This window comes from Typopeltis vanoorti, chromosome 25 (genome assembly GCF_054136105.1).
Source record: "Typopeltis vanoorti isolate ZY-2024b chromosome 25, IOZ_Tvanoo_1.0, whole genome shotgun sequence".
NCBI lineage: Eukaryota > Metazoa > Arthropoda > Arachnida > Uropygi > Thelyphonidae > Typopeltis > Typopeltis vanoorti.
Genome location: NC_143573.1, coordinates 42,395,620 through 42,415,902, shown reverse-complemented (window position 1 = coordinate 42,415,902; position 20,283 = coordinate 42,395,620). Strand labels below are relative to the sequence as shown.

At 35.3% G+C, this 20,283-nt stretch overlaps 1 protein-coding gene across 1 annotated transcript in view; it reads right to left on the bottom strand.

Annotated features, from left to right (window-relative positions):
- Positions 1-20,283, bottom strand: part of eIF3m (eukaryotic translation initiation factor 3 subunit m) — a 110,893-nt gene extending 90,610 nt beyond the window's left edge. The window contains exons 1-3 of the mRNA XM_090414224.1: positions 20,265-20,283; positions 20,010-20,107; positions 699-837 (exon numbers count right to left, since the gene is read on the bottom strand). Of these exons, the coding sequence (XP_090270350.1) occupies positions 699-837; positions 20,010-20,051 (181 nt within the window). The 5' untranslated portion in view covers positions 20,052-20,107; positions 20,265-20,283. The remainder of the gene's footprint in view (positions 1-698; positions 838-20,009; positions 20,108-20,264) is intronic.

Below are 20,283 nucleotides of genomic sequence, written 5' to 3'. Positions count from 1 at the left end.
TAAGGATATGTGCTTTGCATTATGGGATACTAAGGCAAATGATGTGAAGTCATAAGACTCCATATACGAGTTGCCCCAGTCCTGAAAATAGTTGAGGCACAAACATGTTTGCTTACACTTGGATAAAAAAGATTAAACCAAGTATATAATTTCTTGGTATCTTTAATTTATAGTATAACCAAGTGGAAAAACTTTCATCGAAGCAAATTGTTAACCAAGGCAATTGATGCTTCGCATCAATTGCCTTGGTATCCCATAATGCAAAGCACATATTATTATTAGCATCTATACACAAGTAACCTAGTCATGAATTGACTTCATGCACAAACTTGGTTTGCTTACACTTGGAGTAAGGATTAAACTGAGAATATAAATTTATGGCAACTTTAATTTATAGCCCGTTTCAATGTTGGAACTATTTCCACAATTACTTTACTGTTAATGCACTGTGTTAGTAACAAGTGCTTTCTGTACTCTAAGAATGCTAGTTTTAAATCCAGTAAAATATTAGTGACAAACACAATTATCCTATTCATTCTACTGGTGATGTCAGTCAATACTATTAAAACAAATAATTGCCAATACCTAAATTTCTCACATATCAAACTCAGAGTTAGAGTAACACTATGCATTAAACATTTATAAAAACAAATTAACAAATAACTATAATTAAACATTAATACATTGTTTAGCTTTACCAGTTAATCCTTCTGCTGTTTCTTTAAAACATGCATCACATGCCCCAATTATCTGCTGTAGATTTATCACCAAACCTTCAGCATTTTCTTCAGAAATATCTGCACCTACACTTTTTAAATACCACCTTAAATCTGAACACTGTAAAAAATTTAAATAAAATTTCCTCATTACTCGCAATGAATAATACTTTGTTTGCACTAATTCCAAAATGTTAAAACCTCTAAAGATTCCAAAAAAAGTACAGTAAATAAATTATAAATCCTTACAATTTATTATTTATTTCATTAATCAAAGATTTTTAATGTAGTGATTGTTCAGATTTCCTAGCATACCAACTTTTGATAGAGTGGACTTAGTTTTGTTGAGGCTGCAATTTGTGCAAGGGACTATAAGAACATACATAGATTTATATAGCAATACCTCATATTCTGCCTCGGTTGTTTACAAATAATTTTACATTCCAGACGGTCTTTTCCTGTATCCTTCAGTATGCATCTTTTCTTCAATAGTTCTATTGTTCTTGCTGATAGGCGTTCCCTGGTCATAGGAGGAAGTTCATACGAGGTTCTTTCTTTGCAGTTCATTAATTGGTTGTTAAAATTTGTTAAATCTTCGTCAATGTCATTATTTAATTTCAGTTGGTTTCTTCCACATTTTTTCTAAATTCTTCTGGGTTTATCTGTTTTGAGCATTTTTTTTTATGGTTGGACTGTGTGCGTATGCGTTCTTTATTTTTTTTATGTATTTTGAGGATGGCTCTTATTGGACGGTGGTCTGAATGAATGTCGCAGTAGGTTTTTCCAATGACTTCGACATTTTTTATTATTCTTTTGCAATCTGTTAGGATGAAATGAATTCTATTTCTCGTCTCTCCATTTGGAGATTGCCAAGTCCATCTTTTTCCAGTTCTCTTTTTAAAGAAATATTCATGAAGTACAGCCTTTCTGCTTCTACAAATTCTGCCAGAAGTTTACCTCGTTCATTTCTTTCCCCTTTTCCCCATGGTTCAATGTATTTTTCTTCAATAAATCCTGTACCAATCTTTGCGTTGAAATCTCCACACACTATTGTGTATGTTGTTTTTTCTGTAATGTTTCTCGTAAGTGTTCATAGAAATTTTCTATTTCTTCTTTGTCAGCTGTTGAGGTGGGTGCATAGGTTACTATTATTTTTATTGCTACGGATTCTCCAATTTTTAATTTTAGTGTTCCTAGTCATTCAGAATGGATTGTGCAAGAAATAATATTTTTAGTTAGCTTTTCATTTATGATGAAGCCAACTCCTCCAGCCCTTGTAGCGTTATCTCAAGCTCCCAGGAAAATTTGGTTGCCATTGTTTCATTTTGCTGTTAATTCAGTTTCTTCGGGTTTCAAAAATAGCAAGGACATCAAACTTTACATTTTGCAGTTCTTGAAGCAGGAAATCAATATGGGAGTCGGAAGACAGAGTTCGAGTGTTGAAGGAACCAATAAATAGGGTCGGATTTCCAGATGGTCGTCTACCTTACTCTGCGAGATTCTTAGCACCCTGCTCTTGCACATTTCTCACCACCACCTTGGTGGGATTGCAAAGAGCTGCACAGGACTGAGGGCCTTTTTTTCTTTCTACTTGCTGGCATCTTTACAGTGGTCTACAGCACTTCTCCTGACCATGGTTCTGAAGTACGCCTTTGGTCCACGGCTCCTTATTCATTATTCGGAGCTGCTCGCTTGGGCTTCCCTCATCCGCCACCCGAGGGACGCATTTGGTAGAGGTGAGGTCCCCCCCCAACTGAGGCAGAATATCAAAGACGACTATAACATATATAGAACAATAAAATTGGCAGAAGCATCTAGACTCCGCAGTAGCCTAAAAAAGTAGAAAAAGAAATAAATCTAAAGCAACCACTACCATCAGCCTTCATAGACAATCAGGGAAACAGACATGCAAACAGAGGTGAAATGAAAAAAATAGTAAAATCGTTATATGAGAACCTTTCCTCATCTACACAAGTAATCACAGCTCCATTGCCAGACGAAAATTTGGAAATACCATCTATCTTACCTGAAGAAGTAAAAATGGCTATCCACCATATGAAAAATGACCGATCACCAGGAACTGACAGTAGAAAATCTAATGAATTAAAAAAGGGTGAACAAATACTCTTTAACGCTCTAGCAGAAAGGTTTACCCGATATATATATATATATATATATATATATATACTTTCCTTAATTGTATATACTATTCCTATTGAATGGAAAACATCAAAGACCATAATTCTGCATAAAAAAGGTAATAAAGAAGACATCAGCAACTACAGACCCATCAGTCTATTAGCGCGCGCGCGCACACACACACAAAAAATATTCACCAGAGTCATCCTAAACTGAATACAAACTTCCATCAACGAAAATAGCTGCAAAGAACAAGCTGGTTTCAAAAAAGGCTTTTCAACAATAGATCATATTCAAACTATTACTCAGCTAACAGAAGGATGCAGAGAATATCAGATTCCACTTTGTCTTCTTTTTATAGATTTTAAAAAGGCATTTGACACTGTTGAGCATAACACAGTATTCCCAGCTTTAATAGAACAAGGCATAGAAAAAGCATATATCCAACTCATAAAAGATATCTACAAAGAAGGCACAACAAATATCACCCTTTTCAATCACCCGATTAAAATTAACTTAAGTAGAGGAGTACGTGAGGATAATGTCTTATCACCTAATTTCTTCACATCTACTCTGGACAGCATCATTTGAAAAACTGACATGAAAGATGGAATAAACATTGATGGTGAAATGTTAAATATCCTATTATTTGCCGATGATGTGGTATTAATATCTCACTCACCCAAACACTTAGAATCAATGCTGAATAACATAACCAAAACTGCCAAAAAAATTGGATTGGAAATACACTCAGACAAAACAATTGGATGAAAAACAATTATATTAATTACATTTTACATTAATAATTATTCACTGCATTAGAGCATCAATACAGGGCAATTATAATTAAAGTTCACATTTCAAAATGCTGTAATTGGGTAACTACTCAGCAGAATGATTTAATATGTAGCATGATGTGTGTGTGGCACTGGAATTTTATTTTGTGCAAAAAACAATGTTAGTTTTAAAAGTTGCCACTAGGGTGATATAGGCACTGCAATACCGTAGTGGATAATACAAAATGTCTCAACGTTTTTGACATTTGTCTAACCACACAACACGTATGGTTACATAACAACATGTTCAATATCCTGTCTGCCATTGTCAGCAATGTGCTCAAATTCATGCTTACTCACAGAAAATGTAGAATTTCACTCAAAATGTTGTGGATATCACATGTAATGCTGGTCTTGAGGTTCACTAAGTTGGCCTACGTGTCCATGATAAATGTCTTTGAGATGTCCCCACAGCCAAAAGTCGCAGGGATTCAGATCCCGTGAGCACGCCGGCCACGTTGTACAAAAATGGCGGCTGGTGATTCTGTCCATGGTAAAATGTGTCTGAAATAACCACTTGACAGGGGTGACGATGTGAGGAGGGGTACTGAATAAAAATTGTTGAATCCAGGCGGTAACACTGTTGACGTGTTGGAATCACCTGATTGGCTAAGATGCATATCATGCCATTAACAGTATAGAAGCCCAGCAGGAATGAGCTTCTCGGGAGGAAAAAAAAAGTCTGATAATGAATTACTCTGTAAAACCACACCAAATGGTGACCTTCGTAGAATCTATCACATGAAGTATAGGTTTGCAGTTGCCCAAATTCTGCAGCTGTGTGTATTCATAGCACTCCAGGTGGAAGTGAGCTTCATCACTCCAGAAAATGTTCCATGACCAGTCATTGGCCAGTTCAGTCCGAGTAAGAAACTGCAGGGCAAATATTTCTTGTTTCTCAGCAGATTAAGCAACTGCTGAACGTGGGAAATCTTGTAGGATAATAGCGTAGAATTTGCCTCATGACTTTCTGTGCTTACAGGTTTGTCTAAAAGACTGTGCAATATGCCATGCGCTGCTGTTGCCTACAATATTTTCCATCCCTTTCCCTTTAACACTGCGGTTGCTTCTTCCACCGTGTGCCATTTGATGGGCTTCCACCCTCTACCAGGTTCTGCATCTAAGGAACCCGTCTCTTCAAATTTCTGAATCATTTTGCATAAACCATTTACAGTCATAGCATCTATTTTTAATCCACTTAATGTTCTGAACTTCCACAATGCTGTCAAAGGCACAGCTGTTATTCTGGTAAAACAACTTCATGAGACGTGTGCAGTCCTTCAATAATGATGACTTTGCTTCAACATGTCTGCTCACAGGCAATGAACTGACCTATTCCACAGCTACCTGCTTTTATAGAAGCTTCTTTTGAAGCATACGTCATTGGAGACTTTGTCATTTGTACAAACAGTACAGCCGCAGTGTTTCACTGCATACCAGGAGTGTCATACATAATTTACATGTATTAAAGCACCATGTATTAGTCTAGTGGCTACTTTAAGAGCTACCATGTTTTTGTACAAAATAAAATTCCATTGCTGCACACATCATCATCATGTTAAATATTAAATTGTTCAGTTGAGTAGTTACCCAGTTATTACAGCCTTTCAAAATGTGAACTTTAATTATAATCACTCTGTATGTTACAAAATTAAGGTGGAAAGGCATTTCCGAGCATTACAAAAACAATGAACTGGGAGGTTATATCAATCCATTTAATCATATGAAATTGTCTCATTATGTCTCAAATTGTCTCATACTAGAACTTTCTCCATCTTTTGTTCTTAATCCTAAATAGCATTTGTGAAATTTAAAGAGTTTTCTATATTCAATTTATCTGAGATGGAGTATTAAAAAAAAAACTCTAGTTCCTTCTAGGAAAAAAGTTTACTGAACCAAAGTTTAACTAACTTGGGAGCAGTCTAAAAAAAAAAAAAAAAAATCTCAGAAAAATTTCTTCATTGAGTCAGTTCCTAGAACTGACACAAGACTTTCTTTGAAGTTTTTAAGAAAAATTTTAAAGGACTTTCTTCTGCCAATTTAGCATTACCATTAGGCTGCACAGAACATCTAAATATAGCAAATGTAAATTTAAAAAAAGCGAAAATCAAAAAATGTGATCCTCAAGATGCTGAGAGATTGTTCAGAATATCAGTGGTTTGCTTTTTCATCTCCCTCCATTCTGTCTAAAAGGATGTGAAACAATGAGGCACTTGTTCAAAGTTACTATTATATAATGATCTGCTCCTGATATTAGATATAGACTAACGAGATAGATGAAACAAAGTCATTGCCTCAAGGTACAAAATAATGTGCTAATCTTCCTAAAAACTTCTGCCAAAAACTAACACCCATCTTGCATCCCCTTTAACAAGATATTATTACTCATCTGGCATCTATCCAACAGCATGGAAACAAGTTTTTATCCAGCCTCCCAAACAAAGGGATAAAAATCAACTAGTAAACTGTCACCCTGCTGCACTTGATTTAATACTCTCCAAAATAATGGAAAAGATCATAAACAGCCAGCTGCTTCACTGCTTGGGGATGCACAACTTCAGGGGCAAATTCTCCATGATTGCTATGCTTGCTATGCAAGCTCATTAACTGAGAAAGAAGTAATATTTATTTGTTAATAAATGCATGCATTTATAAGCATTCCATTTAGGCTTTTATTTTTGTAGACAGAAGACTAAGACTAAGCTTGAGTGGCAATAATTGAGCTTTGCATTGTGTATCGAAGGCCGATGCTTGCTCATCTAGTCAAAGCTACCTTGGCTTGCTCAGTTGTAGGCACTTCCAGATCCTCGCTGTGGCACTGTGATTTCATGCACGCGCAAAGCCATTTCCGCTCCCTTTGCATCATCTTAAACACAAAGCCATACACAGTCAAAGTAGCTCTAGCCAGTGAGCTTCAGCCAGCCTTTACAAGTGAGTGTTGCATGGGAAAATTAAGTTAGAACCAATTTTTTATGACGATGTAATTGAGAAGAACTGTAGGTAGAATTTGTATTCAAGTAGCTAAATTGAAAAAGATAGAATATCATTTGTAAAATAAATGTTGTATTGGTATGATTAAATGTACATAAATTTTTAAATATATAGTTTTAAATGGTCAGTAATTCATTATTCTGCTAATCAGACTTCAATCACACCTCTCACTCCCGGAATGATAACAAGAGCAAGCGTGAATTTCAAGACCAGCATTCGCCCATGCACAAATTACTCAGTGAAGACCAATACGATTAGTTTTCTCATTCCACAGCAGATCACATAGCTAATCTTACCTATCTTTAGACACATCTTGATAATTCCAAGTGATATGGTCTTCTTCCTACCCTTTGTGAGTAAATCATCAGCTTCCTCTCCAATCATTTGAAGATCATGACTGTTTCCTCTCATTAGATTTTTTTATTCAATACCCCAGAGTTCTGCAGTTTCACCTATACTCTTCATACATATCAATAATCTTCTCTCTCTCTCTGACATTCATTTGATGATACCCTCCTTCTTCCTTCCTCTTCTTCAATTACAAAATCCTGTAGTGCTCAGGTGATTCAGACCTTCAATCAACAATGGTCTTAAACACAAATCTCCTTACCATACTCAAGATGGGTGATGATAACTTGGTGAGATTTAATGTTACCAAAATACCATGTTTCACACTCTCTCACTTTAGGCAGTAATTCTGTTTACTAATTGGGATAAGTTTTCTCTTCTTTGGTTGACTGGAACATCTAGCCTATTCTGGTACAAATTTATCCATGTACACAGTCTCTTCCACCTCCAAAATACTGGGTATTCTTTTTCATTCTGAACGATACTTCTCTTCTACACTCAACTCCTGACACTCTGCAAATCTCAAATCCGTTCAAATCTTAGAAAATGTTCTCACATTTTGGGTGGCTCATCCTTTCTCCAAATGATCACCTGTATTCATTTCAGAAGAGTTATTCAATTATGACTCCCTCCAGTCACTTTCCTATAAATATTTCCATGGACACTATATTTCCAGCAAATTGGCCACTACCATTCCTCTGCTTTCTTCTTATTCTCAGGTACAAACACAAACATCTGCTGGCAGTATATCAACTTATCAAACCAACTTCACGTTCTTCATACATCTGTTCTTCAGAAGTTCTCCCAATAGTGTTTTCTCTAATGATTTAATGAGAACAGTATTTGTGTATTTCCCCCCAATATTTGGAGAAAATAGTTACCCCGAGCTCTTCAAGGAATACATCAAAAAATTCCTTTCTTTTCTCTAATTTACCAAGGCATAGCATTGTCATTGTCTCAGGCCTTGGGAACTCTGATGTGTAATAAATATTTTTTTTAAAAAAAGATAAACATATTTTAGTAGCTATTTTTTCATCTGAAAAAAAAAAAAATCTTTTTTTAAAAAGTATATATATATATATATATATATATATATATATATATATATATATATATATATCAATCACTACAGGAATATTCATTTCATACTCTAAAACGAAACTCAAATAAATAACCAAAACTGTCAGGTACATACCTTGAATATTTCATCTTAATCTGTTTTTTTTAATAGTTTTTTTTTTTATGAAATTTGTTGTCTGTTATATGAAGAACTTAAAACATAAGTTAGAAAAGTAACCAATATCGTTGAAAAAATTCAAGTACTAGAAGAGACAAGAAAAAGAAAATCCCAGAAAGTTTTATTATTATAACTAGATATATAATTATATAGATGGTATGACTGTATGAGACCACCACTCTGATTGGTGGGTCTCAAGCAGCTTGAAAAGTTCCATTTAAAATCACATATTTTTCGTAAGTAGGATTCCCATACACAATGAAACAGGCTGGAGAAAATATTATATTCAAGCAGGGAGTTAAGGATTAGGGAACTGGAGAGAGAGAAAAAGATGAACTGTCTGGGAAATTTCAAACTCGAAATATTAACATGATAGGGACCTGGTAGTTAAACAAAAGCAAAAACAGAAGCATCAAATTATAATGGTTTGCATTTCTCCAAGTTTTAGCTAAGAATTAATGGAACTGTACTGCAGGAAGTGGATGAGATTCAAGAATTAGGAATAATAGTTGACAGCAGATTGAGGTTTAGAGGGCATACTGCAAGTGTTACAACAGTTGCAGATTGTATTGCTGTGATAACAAGTACACTGACATACAGGGATAAGGTGGTGGTTGTGTCACTGTATAAAGCACTGGTCAGATGACACTGACTAATGATTAGATTTGGTCACCTAGTTTTCAATGTGATATGGAAATAGAGAAGTCCAGAGATGAGTTACTAAGACAATATCAGAGGACTCTGGAATGTTGGCTATGGAGAGGGATTAAAAGGTATGTAAATTACAGAATTTGGTGAACAGCAGGAAAAGAGATGACATGCTAAAGATGTTTAAATTAGTGGTGGATTCTACTGGATTAAACACTGAAGAGATTATAAAAAATAGTAGAGAGGAGGAGGCCATCACTGGAAATTGTGCAGGTGTGGCAAAGGGTGTAAGGAATAGATTTCATATATGGAGAATTGAGAGTGAATGAAACACATTAACAGAACATATAAATGTAAGGAGCATTAAGGTTTTTAAGGTTAAATATGATAAATATGTTGTCAGTTGATTGAAATCCCCCCCCTCCATGATGAGTCTACTGACTCCATGGAGGTTGTGATAATAAGGAAAAATCAGTTATGTTCCAGACAGGTAGATTAAGGAAAGGATTCTTTATGGAGGGTAGCATGAATATCATATTTTAGTAATCCAGTTATATCAAAGTAACCAGGGTAAGATATTCTGTATTTATATAGTTTGCAAAAGACTGGACAACATACCACATAACTTGCATTTAAACTGAAGCAAGTGGTTAATAAGCTGTTAGTGGAATGTCCTGACCTTGATCCACTGAATGACATGAAAAGAGGAGGATAATAAGTTGCATTTTTTTATATGTAAATTCCACCCATGAAAGGTGATACACTTATTAGCACCAGACTTTCACAGAATCAAAGCCTCATCATGTGAGGTCTCCAATGTCACACAAAGTTTATCAAACTGTGCATTAAGCTCATTCAATGTTTTCACACTCAGGCTGCATTCCATTGAGAGAAGGTGCTAATGTAATGCATATCACAAGCTGTGTTGCATGTGCCCTACAGATGTCTTTTATTTTAGTGAACAGTAGTAATTTTAATAATTATTCTAGTTATATCTTACATATTTTAAAGAGAGAGAGAGTGAGTGAAATTTCATACAGAATATCATTTATAAAGCATTTTTTCATGGCACCGATGGATACAAAGAAAATGGCAGCTAAGAATTTCATGTTCACCAAGTTTAGAATGAGGGATTTTGTATGATGTAGTGTATGCTCTATGTATTCATTGCCAAGAGTGAACAGGTTAAGGTACAAAAGTCAGAAGAGAGAGTTTGTCATAAATGTTTTATGTATGAGTGCAAGAAACGTGAGTCGTGTGGAAAGCAGGAAAATGAAGTGATGAATATTAACGTCGTAAGGAAAGATAGCAAAAGTGTACTGGTGAATGTGGAAGTAGTGAATGACAGCATGAAAGAAGTAGCCGAAAGTAATATGGGTGAAGTGACAGTAAGGAGTAAAATAGCATGCTATGTGGCATCCTTCACAGGAAACAGGAGCTAGAGCAACTGGAGAAACAATTTCGTATGGTACAGCAGGCAGAAGAATGAAAGAAAAAGTGAATGGGGAAAGTATGAAAGCACAAGTAACTGAGGAGAAGGTACTATATGGAGATCTGATGATAAGAAGTATACTTAATGAGAAAATAACAAAAGCATGTTTCCCAGGTGCAAAAATCAAGGATGTTAGTGGATCTGTTAGTTTGCAGAAGAGAGAAGTGAAAGTGAATTATTTATTTGTAGGAAAAAATGATCTGAAAGGGTAGAAATATGCAATGAGAAAAGATATGAGAGTTTGTGAAAGCAGTGAAAATGAAGAGTAAAGAAGTCCTTAACATTCTCTGTCAAAAAGAGACATGATTGAGAATAAGTCAACAAAAGGACTCATATGCCTGATGGCCTACATTTAAATGTTTTTGGAGTTAGATATTTGGAGAAAGTGTTGTTTAGTGAGAGTTTGGAAGTGCAAAACCAGGGAGACTAGAGATATGATATGGAGGGGTTGCAATCAAATGTGTCTGGCTACTCCTGGCATAAATGAGCATGTGTACAGGAATGATTATACCATGCTGAATGTGATTTCACAGGTTTCCAATTCAAATGGGTTGGTAACAACAATACATTAGGGTAATTGTGGGCACAAGACGATGCTGAAATGCATGTACATGAATGCCAGAAGTATCAGGAATAAGGGAGTTTTTGGCATTGGTCAGCTTGACTTTGCCAAAAATTATAGGCATCAGTGAGAGCTGGTTGACAGAAAATGATATAGTTATAGGAATAGAATGTAAAGGGTATTGTATTTTGAGAGAGGATAGAGGGAATAGCAAAGGAGGTGGTGTATTGCTGTGATAGCTGAAGAATTACAACCAACAAAATTGGAAGTTAAAGAGGATTTTAGGTATTGGGGGAGTTGGTTTATTTGAGGCTGTCTGGTGTGAAATAGAGGCCAACAGGACAAAATATATTGTTGGTTGCTGCTAGAGACCAGGGGATCGACATGAAGATGTAGATGCCATACATCAGGAGATGAGCACAACGATATATCCATGACCAAGGTAGACACGCTGCTTCCAAATGGGAAGGGTGACCATGCAGTCTTGCTCTGGGAAGTTGCTAAACATGTAGAATGTTCTGTCAAGAAAGGGTTTATGCTGATCTATAACGATGGTAATTAGAACAAAGAGGCATTTTAGAGTAGTGCCACAGCTTGAGAAGCTAACTGTTAGTCATGCATGAAGTAGTCAGGGATTTTTTTGAGAAGCAGTATTAGACTTCATACTCAAGTTCAGGAGGATAAACCAAGTGGAGATTAAGTAGATGAGTAGAGATATAAAGCAAGAGCTGCAAAAAAAGAAAACACTATGGGAAGAGGAGGAAATATAAAGAAAAAAAAGTGATCATCATACTCATGTGCAGTATGAAGTGCAAGCAAGACTGGATTGGTAAGAAAGGCCAAATCAGATTACGAGAGAAAATTAGCTAAGCAAGCCAAAGTAAATCCAAAAGTTTTTTCATACGTAGCAAGTAAAAGAAAAAATGTCTATGGCAGGATGATTTTAAACAATGCTGATGGTAGCAAGGTGGCAGATGCAAAAAAAATAGTTGAGTTACTGAGTGATCATTTTGCAAAGGCGTATCATCCAGGTAAAGATTTTGCAGTTGGTGAAGTTACAGACACATATCTGAATGGAGATAGATGAACAGGAAGTGTTCAGCATACTGAAAAATGTCAATACGAATACAGCAGTGGGACTGGATGGCATGTCAACCTGTGTACTATGTGAATGTGCAAGAGAATTGGCATTATCTCTAATGAAGTTGTTCCATTTAAGTCTCAGCTCTGGCAGGATTCCAGGATAGTGGAAAGAGGATAATTCCATTGTATAAAGCTCCAAAACAGAGGTAGCAAACTACAGACCAATTAATATACCAGTAGTTGTTAAAATATTGGAAAAGTTGGTTAAAGATAAAATTCAACAGTGGGTGGATAGGAATACGACACTATAGTCAACATATGGCGTAACATATTGATGGTACTGAATTGAAGTAAACTGATGAAGCTGGGGTTAATTGTGGACATAGAAGACAATGTCACACTACATAAAATGTAACAAATTGTAATATTATTAGTGTAGAGCATCAGCTATGAAATAAAGGTAATCTTTTCAAAACATACACAAGAGTTAATAAAATAATATGACAGATATATAAATTGTCAAAAGAAATTGGCAAATAAATTGGAAAGAAGAAATAGCTTATGGGAGAAAGGAAAAAGATTTTCTTGAATTAAGGGATCACTATCTCAACAGTTGGTGATGGAAGGAACCCATGAGCAAAATGTAATGGATTTAGTGATAATGTTGGATAACGTAATATCAACATTGCCACCAACTAGTGACAGTGATCGTGTAATCCTGACCTAGGAGATGTGAAAGCATGCAGAGGCATTCCAGAGTAAAAGGGTACATGTGGAACCATAGGGCATAGGTTTATGGAAAACTCAGAAAACAACTTGAAGGAGTTCTATGGAAAAAAGAAGGAAAAGAAATTAATATGGCATGGGTCATAGTTAAGAAGTATTTGATGATGGCAATAACAGACTGTGTGCCTAAATCAAAGAGGATCAAGAAAATAGGTGTTAAATGGATGAATAGGGAAATTAAGCAGGAACTGAAGAAGAGAAGATTATGGAGAAAATATAAACTTGAAAGATGTGAACAGTTGCATGAAATCTATAAAGTGCAGGCAAGAAAAGTGACAAGTATAACAAGAAAAGCAAAATTAGAGTATGAGAGGAGACTAGTGAAACAGGCTAAGAAAAATCCCAGAGTTTTTCTGTTATGCAGCTAGAAAGAAAGAATGATTATGGGAAGAACTCTGCTGGATAGAGATGGTGCAAAAGTGACCAAGGAAGAAGTTATTATGGAGTTGTTCAGTGATCATTTTGCTAAGGTTTTTCTCACTGATGGTAATGATACCATTCTAAGGAAATAGGAAGTTGACAAATCAATACTTCAGTCTAGTTCCTTGAAGGTGAATGAGGTAAAAAGTCTATGATTGTTTAAGTCATCTTGATGTGAATAAGGCTATTAGACTAGATGGAATTTCATGTGTTATGAAAGAATGCACTAAGGAACTGACACTTCTGTTGACTCAGTTCTCTAAATGAGTCTAGTGTCCTCAACAATCCCTAACGAGTGGAAAGAGGGCAAAATTGTTCCATTGCATAAAGATGGAAGTAAAATAGATGTTTCAAATTACAAACCAGTTTGCATTTCTGGAGTGGTTGTTAAGATCTTAGAGAGATTGGTTAAAAATAGAAAACAGGATTAGATGGAAAAGGAAAAAATTCTGTATAAAGGTCAACATGGGTTTGATAAAGGGTGATCTTGTTTTACAAATGTGCTTACATTTTATAATAAGATGACTACCATTCTGGATAGGGGTGATTCATATACAGTGATACTTCTGGATATCAAATGGTTGTATAGAGGCGCAATGTCTCTCAGGAGAAGAATTACCAGTGGAGTTACACAGGGTTCTGTTCTAGGGCCACTGCTGTTCAATTGTTAATGATGTTGTGAATGGTCTGCAAGCTGATATTCTGCTGTTTGCAGATGATGTTAAGCTGGGAAAAGTTATTAGGAATGATGTAGATGTACTGGTGCTTCAGAGAGAGAGAGATTTGAATAAAGTGGCTATGTGGGCAGACAAGTGGGAATGTCAATTTAACACCAGTAAATGTAAGGTTTTGCACTTTGGATCTCAAAAAAAGTAACACATAATATCATATTAGAGACATTGTATTATAGGAGGTGGAGGAAGAGTGCGATCTTGGAATAATGATGGATAAAGAATTGAAGTTCAAGGGACATATTGCAAAAATAATAAAAACAGCACAAACAAATGCAAGTATACTAAGAACACCAACAAGTAGAGATAAAGAGATAAAGATGTGGTCATTCCGCTGTACAAAGCTTTGATTAAATCACATCTGGACTACTGCACATCAATTTGCTCATCTGCATTCCTATGTGAGAAGCAAACTGAAAAAAGTTCAGAGGCAAATCACAAAAGCAATATCGGGATTGTGGAATACAGACTATGAAATCAGGTTGAGAGAATATAAATTACAGATGCTAGTCAACAGGCAGAAGAGGGACAATATGATCAGGACATAAACTGCTAAGGGGATGCTTATCAAATAGATACCAAGGCTATTTTTCAAAGGGTTGAAGGAAGGAAGGAAGGGGATAGAGACGAGAGGTTATTCTTGGAAGTTGTATAAGGGTGTGATGCATAAAAGAGTGTGGCACGAGTATTTAGCATGGAGAGTGGTTGGCGAGTGGAATTTTACTGCCAAATGAGATGATGAGTGCGCAAACATTGAACCAGCTTAAGATGAGGTATGATAAACATTATCTCTGTTAGAATGCATCTTACTATTGCCTCCCTTGATGAGACTTGACTCCAGGGGATGTTTGTATAATAATAATAATAATTTTCTTTTCAAATCAAAAATATATTTCCTAATTCTCATAAACAGAGTGTAAACTCATTATTTAAATTTTTTTTATTACATTACATACATTTGTTACAGTTCTTACATACATTACATACATTTGTTTACATATACATTACATACATTTGTTTACATACGATACTTACATTACATATATTGGTTTACATGTGATACGTACATTACATGCATTTGGTTACATGTGATACATACTTTTTTTTTTTAATCTTGAATGAGAAATAATTTTTCAGCTTTCATCCTCGAAGCTTATATGTAAGCTTATCTGAGGATGAAACCAGTTAGTTATTATTTATTGGTGTGTGCACGCACGCACACACAAAATAACTTGGAATGTATTGATGCGTCGCTGAACTGGAAGCCTGAACCAATATATTGTGTTTAATTAAGTTTGTATGGTATTTTGGATGCATGTTTCTTGTTCATAGTATGTCCTTAGAGCTCTTTTCAGGCCATTGTAGTTTGTAAGATTTCTGTATTCAAAAGGTAATTTGTTTATCATGTCTGGGATGTAGAAGTTTCATGTGGCCCTTCCAAAGTGATTATTGTATTTATATGTGATATAATTAGTTATCTGAGGTCTTGTTATGTGATATGCACTTCTGACTGTCCTGTAGTTTGCATCGAAATGATGTTTAAGCAAAGCTGCATAGCGACATAAATGTTTTGCTGTCAGTATTGTGTGTTCTGGCATTGTATATAAAATCATTGTCTCTTTGTTCCCAAAAGATCAGTTTTATCATTTTGTACTGTAACGACATTAATCTATTTAGTTTGTAGAGTGCACAAAAAGCGTATGTTGTTATAGCGTATCTTAGTATATTTTGGCATAGTGCTTTGTATATTAGTATTTTCAGGCGTGTGGGAACTATATCTTTTAACCTGTAGAGTTTGCCAGTTATTGTTCGGAGTTTGTTGCGTAGATGGTTTATGTGGCTATTCCAATTCATATCTGCGTCGAAGTAAATTCCAAGGTATCATATTGTTTCAATCTGAGTGATTGTAGTGGTTTCGTTGTTCTGTGTGTTTTTCATGTTCGATGGTTATATATTTGTTAACAACTGGTGAGTCAGTGGATTTCTGAATATCATTAATTTTGTCTTATCTGAGTTTAGGCGTATGGAGTTTTTCATGAGCCAGTCTGTGATCAGATTTATATCATGCTGCATATTTGTTTGGGCTATGTTTGTGTTATTATGGATGGATATTATCACTGTATCATCTGCGTATTGGAATATCTTACCTTTGAGAGGTAGCTGATTAATATGCGTGTAAATGTTGAATAGAGTTGGGGGTAGAGTACAGCTCCCTGTGGCACTCCACAAGTTACTGGTAGGTCTCTACTTCGGTTTGACCTGATATGTGTGATATGCGTTCTATTTTGGAGGTAGTTTGTAAACCACCTGTGCAGAGGCCCATCTATTCCAACATGCCTCAGCTTTTCTAACAAGGTTTGATGTGTGAGTGTATCAAATGCTTTAGTTAGATCAATAAAGTTTACCATGGCAATTTTGTTTTTGTCTAAGGCAGTATTAATTATGTCTGTAAAGTCTTCCAAGAGAGATGTTGTTCCCTTATTTTCCTGAAAACCATATTGTGTTTTGTGGATAATATGAAAGGTCTCTGTACATGCTGTGAGTTTCTTCAGTCAGTAAGATCTGCTCCATAATTTGATTCATAATTGGTAATGTTGCTATGGGTCTGTAATTGCTGATTAAATTTCTTTTTCCATGTTTGTATATGGGAATATACAAATATGTGTGATTATGGCAGTCTTTAGCATACTTGGTATCTGTCCTGTTTTAAATATTTTGTTTATTAATTTTAGTAGGATAGGACCTAAGCTAGTTGCATGTTGCTTGATATCCTTCGGTCTTATACTATCAATTCCTGGGCCTTTGTTTGGTTTGATGTATTACAGAGAGAAGTTCTGCTTCTTTTATGGTTGGGAACCATAATATCTGTTTTGATTGTGGTCCAAGGGGAGGATTACATTTTGTGATTGGGGAATATATCTCTGCAGCTCTTGAATGGAGTCTGCAAAGTATTGGTTCAAATCATTTGCTAGTTGTTGGATAGGTTTTGTGTCTTTCGTGAAGCTGTGTTTTATGGTTTCGGAGGGAGCACAATCTAGCATCTCGTTGATCAGGTGCCAGGTTTGTTTCATGTTGTTTGTGCAGAGGTTAATTTTTCTCTGTAGTAGTTTCTTTTTGCATTTCTTATTTGTGTTGTAAGGTGATTCCTTGTTATCCTATATTCAGTTTTTAAAACTGTGTTATTTGGATATCGCTTTAATTCTTTCCATAGAGTCTTTTCTGTGTATTTCTAGGATTAAGTTTTGTATTATCCAAGGATTTTGGGTTGTTTTTGAGCAAATTCTGACTTTCTTTGCAGCTTTCTTATATATTTTCTCCAGTGTGCCTAATGTTGTATAAGATATCTGCTGAATCTGATGCCATGTATTCCCAGTTGGTTTTTCTTATTTCGTGGTTGACTACTTCTTTGTCTATTATTGTTTTGTGTTGCTTTTCTTCTGTGGTGCGTTGCATGGATATTGTCTTAATGTGCAGGTTTAGAGCCATGAAGTAATGATCTGCTACTTTGCATTTTATGACTGATGCAGTGTAACCGTTTGATGGTGCTCAGATGTTTATATGATCTATTATAATAATAATAATAATACAATCCACTACATGGATATGATAAAATCATCCAAAGGGTGAAAGAAGGAAAGGAACATGAGGGGGAAGGGGGGGAAGCAATATATAAAAGTGTTATTAACGTGTAATGAGCAAAGGAGTGAAGAGTTGCATAAAGCAGTCTAACTACAGAAGTAAGAAAATCAACAGCTAAAGGAAGAAATTATTTCTATTAGGTATCAAATATCATATTATTTAATAAAAAGAGCATATGTGATTAAAAAGGCACATTCCAGTTAGTGAATTTGTTTGTCAACAACAGTTTTACATAACCTGTGTTCCTTTAAACTAGAACCACATTCTGTACCTCAACAATATTATCAGTGCATTGTCAAGGTACAAAATACTTCCTGGATTCATATCTTTTAAGAATTATCTGGCATATTATTAGAAAAGCTACACAGCTAACAGAAATTAAAGTTTGTGATACTCAAAGCAGCATAATGATGGTAGATCACCATAAGTAGATGGTAAAGAAGTTTTCTAAAAAAAATACATATATATCTTAAGAAAAAAAAAAACAACTTAATATATTCTCAATATTAAGAACTTTCTTTCTTTTTACCACTTAATGTCAAAAATGAATATACTATGTGTGTGTATATATATATATATATAATTAGTAGAGCCTCCATAGTTGAGTGAGTATAAACAAAGCTCTTTAGTCAGAAAGACCTGGGTTGATTCCTGTCCATGAACTGAGGAACCTTTATCTGGTCTCTTTCAACTAAAGGTAAGTTAGCTATTCTCATATGAAAGTAGAAGGGTTTCTTGTCCCTCAGAACAGGAAAATTGCCTGTGAATGCACATGGATCTACAGTCATTAACACTTGCCCTTAAAGGATGCAGCAGAGGAGTGATGAGCCAGCTGCATTAATTTATCGTAAACCACTCATTAGGGGACTCAACCCATCCTAAGGGATGAATGAGAAAGGAAAGGATATATAATTAGTTACATATGTATTATTAGGTTAGTTAAATAGTTACATATGTATTGTTATTACAAAACCACAGTGGGTAATCAATATCTCCAATTATCTGCTCGCTGAAACAAGATCGCTATCCCAAATCAGATAAGATCTGACATCTTGTCGGCTACAGGAACAATGGGATCTGTTTCCACTGTGCATAGAAAACTCCAGGAAGGTTGTCCGAATGCAAGGGGGAATGGTCATCTGCAAGCCCCTATTCCTATGCCACAGGAGAGAACATTTTAAATGGGCCAGGCTCCATAAACCAGTGGCAGGAGTAGGTACTTTTTACAGATGAGTCCCAATTTGCTCCAGAAAGCAAAACCAGGCATGCTCTTATCTGGAGAGAACCAGGAGCATGTCATCATTCCACTAATATCTGTGAGAGGAACACTTATGATGATTTGGGGGAGACATCTTGCTGGGTGCACGTGCTGACTTGTATGTGCTTTGTAACAGAAGCATGAATGCTGCAACTTACAAAGATGAAGTTCTAGCCGCCTATGCTTGTCCATACATAGGTGCAATAGGGGAGATATTTATCCTACAAGACGATAATGCTCATCCTCATCGAGCGAAGCATGTGGGCCAATATCTTCAAGAAGTCGCTCTTGCATATGTGGTTTCCTATCTTTAATCCTGTTGAACATATCTGGGATGCTGTAGGTAGGCAGATGCACTGCTGCTCTCAACCACATCTTCACAATACCTTGAAGGTCTTAGTAGTTTTGAGCAATGATTGTTATTACCAAGTGCACTCCCAGACACCATTATATACATATTTCATATACAACATGAAACATCATTATGGCACTGTAACATTGTAAGGAGTGATCGCATTCCTTATTGAGACACTATGACAATCTGATTTTGACCTCCTGTTTTTGACCATTGTTTCATGTACGCATTTGTTGTTGAATTAGACTAATTCTTTCACATCTCATATCATACTCCTTTTCACCGAACTGCATAATAATTCATCATACAGTTCTTGAGATTTTTCTTTGTTCCTTAATTTATGGAATGCGGTGTGTATATTTCATATAATATATAATCTATACTGTAAACGTGTTCCATTTTCTTCAGTCTGACAAATAAAATTATTAACCATATGTGACTAACCAATATGGAATATTATATCAATTATAATTAATAAACTACGTAAAGATTACTTGAAGAACACGCAAAAAAAATTAAAAAGATGCTGAATTCTATGAAATAGAAGTAAAAAAAAAGCGGAATTTTATACTGCTCTAATATATTTATCGAATCCAGAAAACAAAATTGTGTTTAACACAGATATGAAACCAAAGAAGACTACATAATAACAGCAAGTAAAAAATCTCTAAGCAATATACCATGCAGTCTACAGACGTTATATATTATCATAAAGAATATATAAGTTCGATAAATAAATAGGAAATTATGAGAAATAATAATACCAACCTGTTCTTCCACTGAAACATCAATAAATGTCATTAAACTCATCTTTCTTCAACGTGAAGATTCACACGCACACCATCAAAAGGCCCAACACTGGACACCTAGTGTACACAAAACAATAAGACAATATTATAATTCTAAAGTGCATTGCCAAATACACCTAATCCACATAAAGGGACTGTACTATGAAAAGGGGGGAAAAAAAGAAAAAGAAATCAAGTTTTTAATTCAGCCACTCATTTATAGCCAACTAAATACCATTTATGTTCTTCGACCA